Source organism: Meriones unguiculatus, chromosome 11 (assembly GCF_030254825.1).
Source record: "Meriones unguiculatus strain TT.TT164.6M chromosome 11, Bangor_MerUng_6.1, whole genome shotgun sequence".
Classification (NCBI taxonomy): Eukaryota; Metazoa; Chordata; class Mammalia; order Rodentia; family Muridae; genus Meriones; species Meriones unguiculatus.
The window spans coordinates 95566704-95585285 of record NC_083359.1 but is presented as its reverse complement, the minus strand read 5'-3'; the positions used below and the strand labels follow the sequence as shown (position 1 = coordinate 95585285).

Genomic DNA, 18582 nt, shown 5'->3' with positions numbered 1-18582 from the left:
AGCTGACCAATTATGTATTTGTATAAATACAGTTTCATCTGAGGACTCATTATAGGAAATTGCAGAAATAGGAACATGTTGCAATAGGAATGGAGGAACCCAACTGTGCTGTTGGGATGGCTCTCCAGTGGCCGTGAGCGTGAAGGACAACATGAGCACAAGTCTCACTTGAGAAATCTCTTCAGCTTCTAGATTTAGAATGAGTGGCTTAGGAGAGGCAGAGAGAGAGATGGAGGGAGGGGGCCAGCTGAGAGGTTCCTGGAACATCTGATAGATCAAGGGGCCCTGTTCGCTGAGGTTGCCTGAGTATTTCTGTCTCCCTGCTTCCTGACTCTAGCTGTAATCAGCAGAGCTGTAATCATCACCCACCAAATTCCAAGAGAGGTGGTAAATATTAGGAAGTCCAGGACTCATCTGGACAGACAGTCCTGACTGTTGGGGAAGTAGATGTTCTTTGCAGCACACACCACAATGCACCAGTTGCTTGGAAAGTTAAACCTTCCAGATAATCTGCTTATGGCTTTTAAGGGTCAGGTTCTGGGGAGCATTATGCAGTATAGGAATTTAAGTTTTTTACAACAGTGTGTGTGTGTGTGTGTACAGAATAGAAAATAGAGACAACAAAAAGAAAAACAAGAATGTGAAAATATTACTAAATCAACTTTTTTCCTATGCTTACCACATGCTCCTGTGTCACACACAAAACTCACTATTAGTTTTTGCCTAGAATCCAATAGCTATGCAGTCATAGTTTCCCTGATAAAACATCAGCATCTGGTCAAAAAAAAAAAAAAAAGAAAAAAAGACGCTCTATGCCTGGATCTTTGCAATAGTCAATCCTCTATTCACGAAGAGCTGCTCTGCTTATGCACGATCCTGTTCTTCAACGTTCCCTGAAAGGTGTTGAGAGTTGTTTTATAAGATATATCTACTGGGACTGGGCTCCACATCTTGCATTTCTATTGGTTGCGGCTTTTCTGTAATGGTTTCTATTTGCAAAAAGAAGTCTCCTTGATGAGGGGTAAGGACTACACTTCACTGTGGATATGAGGACAACTATGTAGAAGGCAGGGATTGTACTGGCTTAGTAAAGTAACAGTTGTAGGTTTTTCTTCCAGACCCACGACTTTGCCAGCCTTGGGTATTTGGCTAGGTTTCCAGGACTTGGCATGGTTTCATTCTTGAGTGGCTCTTAAGTTAAAGAACTGTTGGGTACCATCAGGGTGTGTGCGCTGCTAGTGCACCCTTAGAGTTACGGTTCAGTGCTGGCCATGCTGTGATTCACAACACAGCTGGGTCAGGATGCCAGTTGCTTCCCTCCTTTGGGAGCTTTCCCAGCACCTTCTGGCACCATGAAAGGTATTTCTCAAGGAGGAAGCTTTCAGATCAGTTTCAGGGCCATCTGGGCCATGATTCTTAAGTGTATGGGGTTTTCAGCAATAGGAGCTTACCTTCCACCTCTGGGGCAAAAGTAAGCAATAGCCTGTAATGTTATTATTATTATTATTTGGTTGCTTGGTTGGTTGAGTTTTGTTGTTTGTTTGTTTGTTTGTTTGTGTTGTATATCAGTACATTAAGTGCTTGCAACTGGGCATGGTCTACAATAGACACAAATGTTAAAAATTTATAAAATAGCAGCCAGGAATAGTGGCATACACCTTTAATCCTAGCACTTGGGAAACAGGCTGGCAGAGCTCTGCAAGTTCTAGTCCAGCCTGCTCTATGTAGTGAGTTCTAGATGGCCAGAGCTACATAGTGAGACCCTATCTCAAAAACAAAATAACAACAACAAAAAAGAATTTATAAAATGGAACTGATCTCCATCATTTATTTCTTTTATCCTATATGTTTTCAGTTCTTTAAAAAATATTTTAAAAAACTGTTCTTTCTTCATACCTACTTCCATAGGCTAAAATGAAATTTCTGTAAAATGAAATTTCTGTATCTTCCTCAATTTATTTTCCTTTTTCTTACTTGCTCTTCTCTATCCATTCTCTAGTTTGAGGTTAAGGTGACCTTAACTATGATTCTATGCCCCTCCTCTCTCTCTGTGTGTGTTTGTGTGTGTGTACAAATGTGTGTAGAGGGTGGTCTTCTCATAGCTTTGAGTTTAAAATCTAGCTCTAATACAATTTACAGGTCTTTTCATGTCTGCTTTGGCTAGCTAGCTTCACATTTCCCAGCTCTTCTCTCCCGGGGCTCTAATCTAGAACTCGCTCTTCCTTCTCACTTCCGTTTACCAATGCCAAGTCTTTAGTGTGTCTGCTTGTCCATTCCCACCCACTCAATTGTTTTGCCAGGCTAACTGTCACCAGTTCTTCAAAACTCAGTATACAAGGTGTCTCTCCCCTCCGAGAACTCTTCCCTGAGACTGCCTTCCCCATCCTGCCTGAAGAAGATGTCAGCATTTACTTTGCTCTTTAATGTCTACACTGTAGCACTCATTGCCCTTCATGGGAACGCTTTATCTATCCGTTATTAGCACGTGACTAATGACCTAGTCTTTTTCATCTTTAATTCCCAGGTTTAACAACAGCATCTCAATCAAGGCATCTCATCAGTTGCTAAACACCGAGTATTCCACTTCTTGCTCTACAGCCTCTCTGGGAGCCACCTATATTCAAGTTATGCAACAGTAAAAAATAGAATGTTGAAGTAGGGCATGGTGGTGCATGCCTAATCCCATCACTCGGGAAGCTGTGGATCACTGTGAGTTCAAGGCCAGTTTGGTCTACAAGGAAGTCCAAGACAACCAAAGCTATACAGAGAAACCCTGTCTTGCAAACACTCCCCACCCCAAAAAGTAATGTTGACTATAGTACTTATCTTACTTTCCTATAAAGATATAACCTAAAACGTAATTAAAATGCAACAAACACAGAAAAAGGACCGCCAAGCTTCCCTTCCAGAGTTGGGGAAAGGTCAGAATAATTCTCTGGGGTGTGCATTATTTGAGCCTTAAAGAATCGTGACGTTTGGAAAAATAACTTAGAGATCTCAGCCTCCAAACACGTACAAACCCAGCATGTGCTGTCTAGGAAGCAGAAGAAGCTCAGGGTTTCAGGGAGCCAAGTAAAAAGCGATGGTGCAGGAGTGAAGTGGAGGCCTTAGGGATACGTCTACAGAAGCTCTGTGTGCAGAGGTCAAAATGTAAAGGTTATCGAGATGAGTGGATGTTATCTTATAGAGAACATATACAGTTCTGAAAACAGTCTGGGAGGTTGAAGGGAGAAAGATAAGAGGACAAAACAGATTCAAAAAGAGTCTGTGAGGTAGTAAACACAAATTGGTACTTGACGATGGATGTAGGGGTGGGCATGATGAAGAGCAAAGAGCTATAGAAGGGTGGAAAGTATTCATTTGGCCTAATGGACAGATACTGATGTCTCCAGGCAAAATGTAATGTGGTACACTAGGTATATTCTCAAGGTTGTTCTTATATAACCATTTGAATCCTTATGTAACCAGTTGAACAATGAAATAGTCCTGCAAGCTAATGAACATGTAAGACTTAAGTCTATCAGTTTGTGGGTGAAGATACCTATGATCCTCAGGAGCTTTTCATTTCACAAGAAGACAGTGAAATGAAAAGCTGTTAGTAACAGAACTCTCAAAAATGCCATTGCCTAGGGCAAAAAAACATGAGGGTTCACATGAATAAAAAATGAATAGCAAGATACAAGCAAACAAACTCTGGGAGCGATTCATTCTGAGTTGGATGAGCAATGCTCACTGCCTGGGGCTTGATGATTTCCCAGGAGCAGATTGGACACTATCTAGAGAACTGTGGAAGGAGGCAGACACATCAAGTGTAGGCAGCGAATAAAGAGCTATCATTCCAAAAATTACTTAGAGGAGAAGAAAATATGTTGAATAATCCTGAGGAGGAGACTGTTGGCCAAGAAAGACTAGTCAGAGCTGGACATGATTGTTCATGCCTGTCATGCTAGCCTTTGGGAGGTGGTGACAGGAGGATTGGGAATTTAAGGCCAGTCTCAACCATATAGGAAGTTCCAGGCCACTCTGGGCTATGTGATTACTCAGAACAAGACTACTCAGATCCAGAGATGCAGCCAATTATAGGTCTCATAGACAGAGTTGAAGAGTTGCAAGAGCTTGGAGAAGACAGAAGGAATTGAACCAAGATCTTCAATGAAGAATCAGACATCCCATCCTCTGTAACAAGGTTGTTGTGTTGGAAAATCTCCCTTGAGTCCCTAGATTGTTGTATCAAATAGAAGGATAACACATCCGGTGCAGAGCAGAGGGAGGGAATGTTTGCAAGAGTCACTGAAGTAGAGGGTAGAAGGAACAGATCAAAGTCTGGAGAGGGTGGGAGTGGAGGCCTGAAATTCTGCTGAGTTAAAGGGCTAGGATTTGGCTGAGTGGTGCAGTGGGTAATGGGGGGGGGTACGCCAAGTTCAACGATGGAATATGAGCTCAGGTGCCGAACTTCATGTCCAGCTATGACAGAGGACCAAGGAGATGAATGGAATGCTAGGTAACAGAATGACAGAGAGCTCAGTGAGTTTACCCGGTGGATACATTGGACAAAGCAACTCTTCAACAACAAGGCACGAAGGTTTGAGACACGGATGCTGAAGTTCTGAAGAGATATGGTCTAAGCAGAACGTGAGAACCTGCCAGTGCGGCAGTTAAGGGTGCCGTTAGTTTCAAACGTCAACTTGCCACAGTCTAGAATTAGTTGAGGAATTATTATCAATCAGATTTGCCTGAAGGTATGTCCATGGGAGACGGGCTTGATGGCCCTGGAGGAGTACCCAGCCCAGCATGGACAGCACCATTTCACAGGCTGGGCTCTGAACTGTGTGAGAATACAGAATGCTGCTTTTGGTCAGGATTTTTGTCACTACAACAGAAATGGAACTAGAAACATGGAGTTTTTTGTTTTTACATTATCATGTTATCACTGTAAAAGGGAACAACCCTATATTTTAAGGCTATCTTAATCTTTAAGAAGGAAGAAATACAATATCTCATGTCTCTAAGTCCAGATACAATGTGTTTGTTTTCACTGCTATAACTTTTCTTGTTGATAAAATCATGGCAGAATACATTAATCTATTCATTATTTTATTCTAGTACATGATGGAAGATGTCTTGCAGAAAGCTAGCACTTGCCTCTCCCATTTCTGAATTTCTGTATGTATTCCAAAACTGTCCCATGGTTCTTTTTTTTTTTTCTTGTATTTGTGGATACTTTATTATGTCCTAAAGTGAACCCTTTTAGAAAAATTTTTTTTTCTTAATTAATTACACTTTATTCACTTTGTATCCCCCCTGTGGTTCTCTCCCGTCCCACGGTTCTTAACACACTGCTTGGTGTTGCTGTTTTTTTCCCTGTGTGCTGGTGTGCTGAATGTGTATATATTCAGCATAGATAGATAGATAGATAGATAGATAGATAGATAGATAGATAGATAGATATAGATATAGATATAGATCTCCAAGATTGGGAGAAAGCCATTGCTTACAGATGTTTGCAGGTCTCTGTGAAATATTTTATTTCCACCATGGCTGATTCCACACTACCAATGGGACAACCTTGAACACTGGTTGGTAAAAGATACAGATATGTATAACATTGGATAGTTTTTATATTTTCTAGAGATAGAAAATCATCAAGAAGTTAATTGTAAATTATAGTAAAATAAATGGAAGGCAATAGGTCCGGTTTGTGATTTGTTTTACCTTTGTTTTTAATATAATGGGATTGTGAGTCCACATCATTTAACTTTTAGCCATGACAGTGTTTAACAAAGATTTGCCAAACTCCTGAGCTCTGGACTGATGAGAGCTAGCTTTACAAAATACTCCTGATTTCATGTCCACAGTTGTTTTTTCACTTAGCATTTTAAGCAGTTAGAGGCAATGGTTATGACTTAAACATATTGAATAAATATCTGTTGAATGACAGCCAAGTTTCTGGATTAACGGCTGCCCTGCAGAATCACTGCATGCCTCTGGCTGTCACAGCACTTGTCATAATTACCTTTAAAGAGTTACCAGAAGAAATTACGCTCAGTTTTTGCTGGAATTATTGACACTGGTGTGGCTACATATTTGGTCTCATTGGAAATGAAAACTGTACAAGGTCAATTATATCTTCCTAACAGGGCCACAAGGGCCTGTGACGATTCCATATATGTAGGGAGTGGAGGAAACCTTGAATGAGTGAAGTTGGAGGGAATGTGTATTTTGACATGGGCATGGCCTGTTGAGGATTCCAAGACCAACTGGTCTATGGAAAACAGATAAAGCCACTACTCATATGGCCCCAGGCTAAAAATAAAGGTTTTTTTGAGAGTCCATGTTTGTCTGTTTATGAATGACTTACCAGTGTCTACAAAGACTACAAAGGCTGCTTCCTTGTCCTGGATGTTTACAGTCTCAGATTGCTAATCTACAGAGACCCTTACAAAGACTAGGTAACCCCTCTTCTTGTGCTATCGCTAATAAACATGCTATGATGTTGCAGTGTGCATATTAGAGAACCCTGCATGATCCCAACTTCATTGTACATGTGCCTACATGCCTGTCCTTCATTCAGTCCTTAACCAACCCTAGCCAGGGTTCCAGGACCCAAGGCCCAAAGGTCAAGGCACAGCCATGGCTGTTCTTCCATGGCTATAGCCATGTTATGAATTGCCAGCACAGAATAAAATCAAATTGGATGCACAAATTGCACTGATTTCTCAGTTTGTGTTTCAGAAATGTATTTCTATCAAACACCAGCATGCACTCATTTGCAATTAATTATGTTACAGAAATGAAATAAAACTTTCTAATTAATTGCATCATCTAAATGACATTTATGGAATGAAATTATTTTTAACACTGTGAAGATTTTAAATTCATTTCTCAGTGTGCTAATATTATAGAGCAAAATAGACATTTTGAGCTTCTAGGTAATGAGTAAAACAATAAAACAATCTGTGTTTTTCAAACATCTACATTTTTAAAAAGAAAATCTAAGATCATCTGAGAGATATGTAGTCTACTCTATTAAATTTCTACTTCTTATTCCTTTACTTAAATTTAGAGTTTAAGGAAACTCTAACATGTTCAGGGGTTGCTTTTGTTTATTTGTATGTTTTTTAAATTTATTTGCCTTTTCTACCCATTATGTGTATGTTATTTTTATTTCTTTATCTAGTTATATGTATATATACATATATATGTATATATAAAGACTGTGTTTCTGTAACCAATACGTGTTTGGTTCTTGTTTTGTTTTTGTTGCTGTTTGTTTTTATCATCAGACATTCTCCATCACTCAGCTGTGGCGTTTACTATTGACATTTGAGTTGGTTGTTGATATTAGATTCATATCCTACTGTTATTAGGATATTACTATCCTATTATTTTCCACTCATTGCTCTTGTAGTATCTTTTCTACTTTTTTGTGTTTGCATCCACTCAATATCTTATGTGATTGAATTTTTTATGCTTTCGATTTTTGTTTACTTTAATTTCTTTATCTATGAATGTTTTGCTTTTGTGACTGCTCATTTCATATCATTAAGGTTCAGGATTATTGTTTCATTTCTTTGAATATCAACTGTTTCCTTTTATTTCCATCCCTTCTCCTCTTCTTCCTAAGGCTTCACTGGAGTTTGTGACATATATAGTACGCCAATTCACATTAGCGTAAGTAATTTATGATAACAAAACAATACTAATTTTCTCTCTAATCTCTTGTTTATTGCTTTCATTGTTACTTGACTTATATATAAGCATATATATCTGCATGTATGCTCAAAGATATTGTAACAGATGCTAACTGATTATTTCAATTAAATAAGAAAATGTGGGGCATTTTACCTTCAATTTTTTTTTCTTTCACTTTCTCACTTTAAAGAACTTCTCATAGTATTCCTGGCAAACAGGCCTACTCACAGTGAGAACTCCTTTGGCTTTTGTTTGTCTGAGGAAGTTTTAATTCTTTATTTTTATTCTTTTTTGAGATAAAGCCTCATGTATCCCAGATGGACCTAAAGCTGGCTGGTAGCCACGCAAAACTTTGAATTCCTGGTCCTCCTGCCAAAGGTCCTGGGATTGCAAGGATGCCCTACCATGCTTGGTGTTCTTTCTATCTGAAGAGTAATTTTAAAAGTGAAGTTCACAGAATTCTAGGCTGGTTGTTTTTGTTTTACGGTTTTGCTTTATTTCTTCTTGACACTAAATATTTCATGCTACTCTGTTGCATGCTTGATTTCTTGGACATTATGTGTAATTTTTTTTTGTGTTGTTCTTAGTTGCTCATAAGTTAGTAGGGAATATTTAACCATATTGAAAATTAGTCAGATATTATTTAAACTCACAGTTAGGGGTGGTTTTTTTTGACCCCTAATAAAAGCCTTTCTTCAACTACTTAAGAAAAAGGAAAAGAAAAAAAGAAAGAAAGAAAGAAAGAAAGAAAGAAAGGAAGGAAGGAAGGAAGGAAGGAAGGAAGAAAGAGAAAAAAGAAATAAAGAAAGAAGGAAAGAAATCCCACATACTTACCCACAGGCCCATCTAATTGGGTATTTTCTCAGTTGATGTTCTCTCTTCCAAATGATTCTAACGTGTATCGAGTTGACATGAAACTAGCCAGCATAAAACTTATTCAAAAATTATTTTAATAAAATACTGTTACACAAGTGTATCATAAGTTATACATCCATGAAAGTTATATTCACCTGGTTACAGCCCCCCTCTATCTGGGTGCCTATTGGGGAGTCTGCCTAACTGCCGGTCTGGGGAACATTTTTTTTTTTTTTTTTTTTAGTGATTGATGTGACAAGTGGTCCTGTGGGTGTCTAAGAAAGCAGGCTAATCAAGCTATATGGAACTAGTAAACAGTACTCCTCCATGGCCTCTGCACAAATTTCTGCCTTTGGTTCCTGCCATGACTTTCCTGGGTGATGGGCTGCAAGCTGTAAGATGCAATGAACCTTTCCCAGCCTGCTTGGTTTTGGTCACAGTGTTTTAGTCAAAGCCACAGAAACCCTAAGACAAGTTTCTTCACCTTAGAAATTTCCCATGTGCCCAATTTGAGATTCTCGGTCCTTTTATCAGCCCCAGGCAACCAATGATCTACATTTTGTCCCTGTAAATCCGTCCCTTGATGCATTTCATGTAAATGGAATTACACAGTATATAAAATGCTTATTCAGCTTCTGTCCCTTAGTTTTGAAGTTTATCCGTTGTAGCAAATGCCTCAAAAACTTTAAGAATCAAACATCATGACAGTTATTAGGAAATATTTAACCAGATTGAAAAATGAGTCAGATATTATACAAATTCACAATTCTATAAGAATACCAGCTAGTGTGTTTATGATAGATAAAATATGATTGGCTACATATAGATCATAAGCATAGTTTGTTGGCCAGCTAAAGTTATTCTGAAGTATAAACTTCATCAATAAAATAATGCTTAAACTGTAGCTACAGGTCTATTGAATTATTACAATATACTAAACCAATAAATCTTTTTTGTAGTGGAAATGGAATCCAGGATCTCACAAATGCTAGGCCTGTGCTCCAGCTCTGGGCCATATCCCCAGTCCCCAAATAAACAAGTGAGCATGGCTGCTGTGAAGAGGACATATCATATGTAGATTTGTATGGTTGTCTTTTAATTGTCCCCAAAGATCTAATTAGTCTTGCAAAGAGAAGGGAACTGTTAACTTCTGCTGTTTCTGAAAACCACTCTGAACTTTATGAGGTTGTCATGGGCTCATCACTGTGCAAATGCTGAGCCTTCAAGAATGTGTGTGCAGGCACACTGCTTTGTTTGTTTTGGGTTTTGTGTTTTTGGTTTTTGGTTTGGTTGATTGGTTGGTTGGTTTTTGTTTTCTTGAGACAGGCTTTTTCTGTGTAGCCTTGGCTGCCCTCCCTGGACTGATTTTGTAGACCAGGCTAGCCTCAAACTCATAGAGATTTGCCTGCCTCTGCCCCTCTGCCCCTCTGCCCCTCTGCCCCTCTGCCCCTCTGCCCCTCTGCCCCTCTGCCCCTCTGCCCCTCTGCCCCTCTGCCCCTGCCTCTGCCTCTGCCTCTGCCTCTGCCTCTGCCTCTGCCTCTGCCTCTGCCTCTGCCTCTGCCTCTGCCTCCTGAAATGCTGGGATTACAGGCATGTGCCACCATGCCTGGCTTCTTCCCCCCCCACCCCCTCCACACATTGTTATACTTACAGATTGTCCTCAAGTCTCTTCAAGGATTCCAAAACTAATGAATGAGCACTGTCTAAGGAACAGGATCCAAAGCATTTGAGCGCTGGAATGTATCTAATTTTCATAACCCAGTCATTATGCAGCTTCCTTTTAACACTGGGAATGAGAAGGGGAGAGGGTGTTAGGCTAGACACACAAACTTGCAATGCTCCTGTTTTTGGTGTTCAGCGTCTCGTTTCATTTGAATCAAGTTGTAACTGTGAACAGAGCTAGGTCTGCCAATACACTGCAGTGCTATGAGTCACACCATTTTCAGCTGCTCAACTTGTCTTAAGCTAGCATACTCAAAGTGAAAAAATAACTTCACAAGACTCTTGCTAAATCTTCAGCAGTACTTGTGTAACTTGATGCGACTGGGTTTCCAGTCACCTAGGAAAGAAAACTCTAGACGTGGATGTGAAGCAGGGTTGACGGGTGTGATGAGGTAGGGGGCTACCCCAGAGGTGGATGACATCACTCCATGGGCTAAAATCCTGCACCTGCGTCTGCATTTGTCATCTTTCGCTTCCTGACAACAGGCGTGTGACAAGCTCATGATCCTGCCCATCCTGTGGGCCCTACCATACGGGCTATATCCCTTCTAAATCCAGGATCAAAACAACCTTTTGTTCCTTGCTCTAATTTTTCAGGTATTTTATCCCAATGACAGGAAAAGAAGCTAAGGAGAAATGAGTGATCTAGAAGGGTCTGAGCGGAATGTGGGCCTTCTTATCCTTCCTTTAATGAAAAGTTCTGAGCATCCGTCTACGATCAGCATAAGATTCTGGATATCACATGGCTTCTAGTAGAAGAACCAGAAATACTTGTGACTCCAGGTGTCAGCATTGTGCCTTATGGAAAGGAGCACGGTAGAGGAGAGAGATTTTTTGTTGTTGCTTTCTCATCCTAGCTTTGTTTAAAATTTTAAACTCTTGATATCAGCTAATTTTCTAATTTGAACAGTGTTCTCTATGACAGTGTTTTCTGGTCCCATCTTCACTGACTCAAAATGAACAAGTTCTGAGAATGTCAACTTCAGAAAATCTTCGGTGTTGTCTCTCGAAGCCTAGAGTAGAGATTGCTTATTTAGCTTTGAGTTCCAAAAGTCCTGTGGGTCTTGCATCTCATTCCATGTGCCCACAACTGAACAACGTCCATAATTATTAGACCAAAGGGGATCTTCATGCGATGCTCTTACCTTTTAAAGTTCTTCGAGTCCAGGACCTGCGTCTGTAATTTCTTCTTGGTCTTCGCCTGCTTTAATCCAATGTCATCGCTGTTTACAGTGAACCTGTTCACAAACCCACCATCGTCCCCCAGGAGGATGTCATCTCTGCAGAGCTGGTCAGGCAGGGGCACCACACACACACACAGCAGGCAGTGGTCCATGGGCTTGATGACAAAATAATGCTCCTGAAAGCGGAGGGGGTTCTTGAATTAGCTACACTCTAACTAATGCACGTTCATGGGGTCTTAACTCAGTGGCAGAGCACCTGTTCAGCGTGCATCAAGTCCTGAATTCCATCCCCAATATCACACACACACACACACACACAGAGAGAGAGAGAGAGAGATGCGCAGGAGCACGCACAAACACACAGGCACACAACACATACACAATTTGGGGAAGGAATAAAGAAAGCAGTTCTCAGCCACTGTTTGCTGAAGAAAGGGTGTTGATATCTTTCTAAGTTGAAGGCTCCATCTGGAAGCTACCAGTGGGCAGAGGGCCATTGTGTCCAGATATCCTACCTATGGTGCAGGTAGGAAGGGAGAGGAGAAAATAATGAGATAAGAAAAAAGTATTCTTTGAGTTAAAAATCAGCTCAGTGTCCAAGTGAGTGCCCTAGTAAGGGGAGCAGTGCTGTTTCTGACATGAACTCAGTGGCTGGTTCTTTGATCACCTCCCCCTGAGGGGTACAGCCTAGCCAGGCCACAGAGGAAGACAATGCAGCCAGTCTTGATGAGACCTGATAGGCTAGGGTCAGATAGAAGGGGAGAAGGCCCTCTCCTATCAGTGGACTAGGGGGAGAAGAGGGAGGGAAAGTGGGACTGGGAGCAGATGAGGGCGAGGGCTACAACTGGGATACAAAGTGAATAAATTGTAATACATACATACATACACACACACACATACATACATACATACATACATACATACATACATAAAACAAAACAAGAGTTAAAAAATCAAAGTCCAGAGTGTGGGGTTTAGGGGTCTGAGGTAAGTAAGGGGTTCTGAGTTGGCAGTGACAGCTTCGTATGAGAGTTTATAAAGTATATGTCCCTAAGGATGCTGGGCAGAGGAAAAAAAGCTTTGAATTTAATAAGAAGCATGATCAAAAAGGTAATTCTTGGATTTGTAGAAGGATATAAAAAAGCAAACAAGTAACGTCATGGCAGGATTTCCGGAGCCTTATGTACCGCTAAAGAGTAGACTGGAGCGGCGTGGGGAAGACTGCCCTCCCTCCCCACCCCCAAATCTCAGAAACCAAAATAAAACTGGAACCCGTAGCAACAACAGAAACCAAAAGAATTAAGCCCTTTACTCTCAAAACTCAAAACAAAGCGAAACCTGAATAAAGTCCTAAAAGAAAGCCGCATTTCCTTTCACTTCCGGGTACTGAGGCTGACCTCCATTGACGTCCTCTTCGTAATTTCTCTCACGTTATAGCAGACAGATGTTCATTACACAGCGCCTGAGCTCGTATCTTTACAGGCATTGAACACGGAGTCTCATTTTTTTTTCCCTACCATTTCTCCTGGCACAGTACCTGGCTGCTCCCTTGAGCTTTGTAATCCCAGATGATAATAGTCCTCTCTGTAGTGGCAACAATTCGCTTTAGCTGGATGAGGTAATCGCAGCCCGTAATCCAGGAGGTATCCTGAGAGACAAGCAAAGAGTTGGAGGCCATGGGGCTGAGGATGACGCTCAAGTGGTAGAGCACTTGTCTAGCATGCACCAGGCCCTAGGTGTAGTCTCCGGTACCACAAGACACAGGGGCCTGGGGATGGGGAATTACAAAGTTTGTAATTGTTGACATTCGAAGTCCCGTCTGGAAGCAGAGCCTACAGGGCATCATCCCCTTTGATTGATATAAGCACAAACAGCAGCCTGGATTGCACTCATGTGCCAGAAACTTTTACATGCACTTAACTTCTCCATAAAACCACCAGGAATCCTAACGGTTTAGTTCTGTTACAGAAATGGAGGCTGAGAGTTTTAACAGGGACCCAGGCTCCCTTATCAGTTAGTGTGTTGTCTCTTGGTAGTTTAGTGCATTCATTGGATGTGTGCAAAGAGGGATTAAAAAAAAAAAAAGCCTTCAGCCTTCCTCCATCTCTCATAAATCCTCAGGGTGGGGGGTGGATCAGAAAGCAACTCACTGTAGCTTTCCTTTGCTGCAAGGTTACTTCCCTTCATTCTACAGGCATGCAATAAATGAATCACAAAATTGCACTCAAACTTTTATGGCATTTTCACACTAAAAACGTGCCCAAATCATTTCCGTATTGTTCTCATAACTTGGGGTATCAATTTTGTTAAAACAGAAGTTAGTTAAAACTCAGAAGCTTTTAATTAAAATTTCAAGAACTAGTTTCAAAGCAATTCTCTGCAGATAACTGAATTCCAGGAAGCAACACCCAGGTCTTGGCTATTATTCAAGGCTTAGTTTTGAACCTAGTCAGTAAACGTAAATTTACAATCTTTAAATACAATTTTTAAAACGTTAAAAAAACTATGTGGGGCATGTGTTTGTGTGCGAGTTCCATAAAGCATACATCATCATGCGCATGTATAGGTCATAGGTCAACCCCAAGTGTCAGTCCTTCCCTTCCCTCTGGTAGTAGAGACAGGCTCTCCTATTTGGTGCAGTATATGAGCCCTCGTTGACCTGTAAGCTTCCCACCTCCCATCTTATCTTCATTTAAGCATGGGGATAACAGACATAAACCACGGCATCCAGCTTTACATGGGTCCTGGGGTTTCAAACTCAAGTCCTCGTATTTACTTACATAGCAATCACTTTACGCCTGAGCCATCTCTCCAACCTATTGCATGCAGAGCCTACTCAAGTAGGCACTTCGTGGACGTTTTGAGTAACTGTGAAAGAGCCATTATCCCAGCCCTAACTTTGACTTATTAAAGGAATTTAATGTACTTACTGTAACATTGGTGCTGTTCTGAATTCTCATCTGTGGGTAAAGATGACATGGAGTTAGAATCTCCACTAGGCATCAGAAATCTATGGTAGCACACAATCTCCCTGCTCGCTTGTCCTCCTACCTGCTGAGGGAATTTCCTCCTTACTTCCTCAGATCCTCACTTAGCTCTGTGAGATAATACAACTTGGTTTGCAGTGAGCAAGACCTCCACGTTTATGGCTGGTGTTTAGCCATGGTGACCGTCCTCTTGTTAGTAATTTTTTGTTCCTCCCGCACGCAAACACACCTCATTTTTTCCCCATCCATTTGGAGCAAAGTTTGTTATTAAAAGTTAGAAATGCAAAATAATACATCAAGGACAAGAGTGGCTCAAAGAATGCTAAATAGAGCATACGAACATATGGACAATGTAGAAAAACGCAGCATGTTTCATTTGAAAGCCTTCTCTTCAAGTTACTGGATGTCTTTAAGACATTCGGACCAGGAGCCCACCACTTAAGGATCTATGAATGGTGTCCTAACTCCCTGACAATGAGTGTTCCTGAAAGACTAAAACTGATTTGAAAATGATGATTACTTCAAATACATTTTTTCTTGTATTATAAAGCCATCATCATCTTCAGTTAAAAATGAACTTGGAATTTTACTCTGGATATGTAATAGCAAGAAAGCATCTCTTGTTTTCATGTTGAACATGTTATATAGGACACACAACCACATTCTCGTTTAAAATTTCTCACACTTTAAAAGTAGGAAAGCTCAAAATTTATGAATTTAGAAATACTGATATTAGAAATACTTTGTATTTATGTAAGAATTTATTGTTAATTAACCGGGCATTGATGCACACCTTTAATCCCAGCACTCAGGAGACAAAGGTAGGCAGATATCTGTGAGTTTGAGACCAGGCTGGTCTACAGAGTTAGTTCCAGGACAGTCAGGAATACACAGAAAAACTCTGTCTTGGAAAAAGAAGAGAGAGAAAAAAAAAGAGAGAAAGAAAAAAGTAAAAAAGAATTTGTTTGTGCTTCATCACTGAATTTGATCTTCATATTGTCTCTTTATCCCAGTGTGAAGACATGAGGCCCATGAAACTCCCTGCTCTACCCACAGAAAAGCAGGTGTCACATGAGAGACATTTCATCCACTCCAGGTCCACGATCCTCACAGGATCCTCCCATGTGTTTAGGGTGTTCTCTGGGAAATTACCCACATCAACCCTTTACATGGTGGAGGCCATGCAATCCCTTATGACACTCTTAGAATCAGTACCAAATGCATCAATCAAACCTCAGAAATAAGCCCAGGCCTCAGCGATCCCCTTAGTACTAAGCATTTTATTTTTTAAACAACAGTGAAATGTTGTTTTGTGTTTTCTGAAATATTTGGATATTGCACAGATAAAACAAAGCACAGGAAGAGAAAAGGGGAAGGAGAAGGTGGGGAGGGGCCAAGATTTCCAAGTTACCTGGCTGTTAAAGACTGTTATTAATCCTTTTTGAGATGCTGTTATCAATAAATCCAACTGTGGGACCTTCACAATGCATTTGATCACATCTCGTCTTCTACTCCCTGTCAAAAGCATATCATTAATGCCAATGTCTAAAGACCCTAAGATTCATTTGTTATTGCTCTAAAATAAGAAAGAAAGAAAGAAAGAAAGAAAGAAAGAAAGAAAGAAAGAAAGAAAGAAAGGAAAAAAAGACAGCCAGAATTTTACTAGAAAGCCCCGAATTACTCAAAACTTAGAATAAAGCCATTTTAAAAAAAAGCCCTGTAACTGCTGCTTGGTTTTTTAATTATCCTTAGAGACATAATATGAATACAAACCATTTCAGCTAAATATGATGCATGAATTCCCAAAGACCTTGCAACTCCCTCAGCCTCTACACCCCCAACATCTGTCCACACCCCTCAGCACATCACTCCACTATGAGCAACGTTTCACAGAGAACGGGTTTTCTAAATATCATTTGGAATCATTTCTATTTTGAGATTTCTCTCATCTCTTAGTGATCTTTGCTTTGAGGTGTCACCATCACGGTGTACAAAGACTAGAGTCCTAACACTACCTCAGGCTTTCCATTATGAAAGAATGAAACTGCCTTAATGCTGTTTTAAGGCTTCTAAAAACATTTTGTGCATTTGGGAAAATAACACTAAATACTTTTTGATGATCTTGTGCCCACTGAAGGACAGAGCAGCATACACAATACTTCTCAGCTTTTGCTTGTTTGGATTTTAGTTTTGTGTGTAGCCAGACATGGCATTCCTCCTGCCTCAATCTCCTGAGTGCTGGCATTACAATAGTCTGCTCCTAGGTGGTGTAATTTTTGTCATTGTAAACACCTAGAGAAGAAAGGAAGTGAAAAGAGTCGGTACTCCAATCAACAAGCACTCATAAGAGAAAAAATAGGTGAGGCTGGGAGTTGTGTCCTTTCACTGCAGTATCCCAGAACTCAGGTATCTGACCCACACTGTGGTACTCTACCAATGGAGCTACACCACCACACCGTACGCATTTTAAAAGGGATACCAGATTCAACCTGGAATATTCACTTCCTCTCAGAACGTGTGATGAAATGCTGAAAGACAGAAGGAGGCCCTAGGCTTTACCTCTTCTCTTCCTGACTCCTTCTCACCCGGGAGTGAACAGGGAAGGAAACCTGAACTGTCAACAGTGAGTGGAGAGGGATGGGAGCACCCAAGTCCCAGAGTCAGATTAGGAAAGGAAAAAAAAAAAAAATAGACAACACTTGGAAGCTTAGGAAAGTTCCTCAGTTGAGCTAATGCCTGTCCATGGCTGGCCCAAACTCAGTTTCAGAGACAGTGTCTACAGAAGAATCAAGGGTGGGAGGTGGGAGGAACTTCACTTGGGGAGTCTTCAAGAATATTATAAAGACACAGCTCCTTCTGGTGACACCAGAACAGGTACTAACAGGATGTCATCATAGAGAGACTTGAGGCCTGAGCATCTTCACACTCTGACTTTTTTTCACATTCACAATCTTTAGTGTCTTTCAGAGCAAGGATGAACTTTCAATTTCAATTGCAGGTGGTTTCTTTTGAAACTGAACCCAAACTCCTACTCCTTTCTCATACTGAGCAAGTATGCGAAATGGAAGGTGATTCTTTATATGTTATATGTTTCCAATGCTCAGGTTTGAGAAAAAAAATATTAAAATTCATCCTAATTTGGAAAAGAAATATAAAAGTCACCTGAAATCACAATTCGCTGTTTTCTAGATACAAGAAAAACCAAATTTTCTTCATCCATTTGCATACTGAAAGGATCTTCATCAGAAGAGAAGTATCCAAAGATCTAAAATCCCAAACAACAAAGTAAACATGAACAGTCTCTCAGAGCTAGCTGTCAAGAAGCCACAGATTCTGTGTCAGCTGAGTTCAAACTCTGAGATGAAATAAACGCACCTTGTTTTATGGTGTCAGAGTAGAGTCCCCTGTAAATAAGGGGCACTTTGACATTCAGAACACTTTTCACTAATGATGAGTGATTTCTGAGGGGGCACTGACATCCTTCCTGAGGAGCAACCACACACTAAGCTGGTGTCCTTCCTCTTACTGAAAGATAGATTACCATCCTGCCCACGTTTGAAAATGAAGTCAGCCGTCATCAGACAGGGCCTTAGCTAGGACTGGTGACCATGAACGACTATCCTTGACTATTATCTATGAATCTTGCTGGGTCAGATTTTTCCTTTCAGCAGAGGGAAGCTTCAGAATATAAAAGATTTCATATTTTTTTTATTAGCTGCTCACTTTCCAGGTGTTGTATGAAAATTAGCTACCTTGCTATAAGGAGCTGTTCTAAGTATAAAGAGTGATCTTTGAGAATAAATTATCAAATTGTGAAAGTTTCAAAACCAGAGGCATTTGAAAAATGTTAACAGCTGTAATGTAAGCCAGGCACAGTGACACAAGCCTGGGACTTCAACCATTAACAGGCTGAGGTAAGATATTTGACACTAGTTTAAGGCCAACCTGAACAACACAGGAAAGGTGTCTCAAAAATCTACCAGCAACAAATTAACTATTAGCTTAGTAATAAGCAGAAATAATTTTTACCAATAAATGAAAGAAATGCAAAGGAATCAAGAATTTTGCACACGGAGCTGGAGAAATGGCTCAGTGGTTAAGAGCACTGCCTGCTTTTCTAGAGGTCTTGAGTTCAATTCCCA

The 18582-nt window shown here is 40.5% G+C and overlaps 1 protein-coding gene across 1 annotated transcript in view; it reads right to left on the bottom strand.

Annotated features, from left to right (window-relative positions):
- Wdr64 (WD repeat domain 64) overlaps window positions 1–18582 on the bottom strand; it is a 98511-nt gene that overhangs the window by 65207 nt on the left and 14722 nt on the right. The window contains exons 3-8 of the mRNA XM_060365053.1: window positions 17603–17705; window positions 15852–15955; window positions 14384–14413; window positions 12991–13101; window positions 11415–11629; window positions 10199–10333 (exon numbers count right to left, since the gene is read on the bottom strand). Of these exons, the coding sequence (XP_060221036.1) occupies window positions 10199–10333; window positions 11415–11629; window positions 12991–13101; window positions 14384–14413; window positions 15852–15955; window positions 17603–17705 (698 nt within the window). The remainder of the gene's footprint in view (window positions 1–10198; window positions 10334–11414; window positions 11630–12990; window positions 13102–14383; window positions 14414–15851; window positions 15956–17602; window positions 17706–18582) is intronic.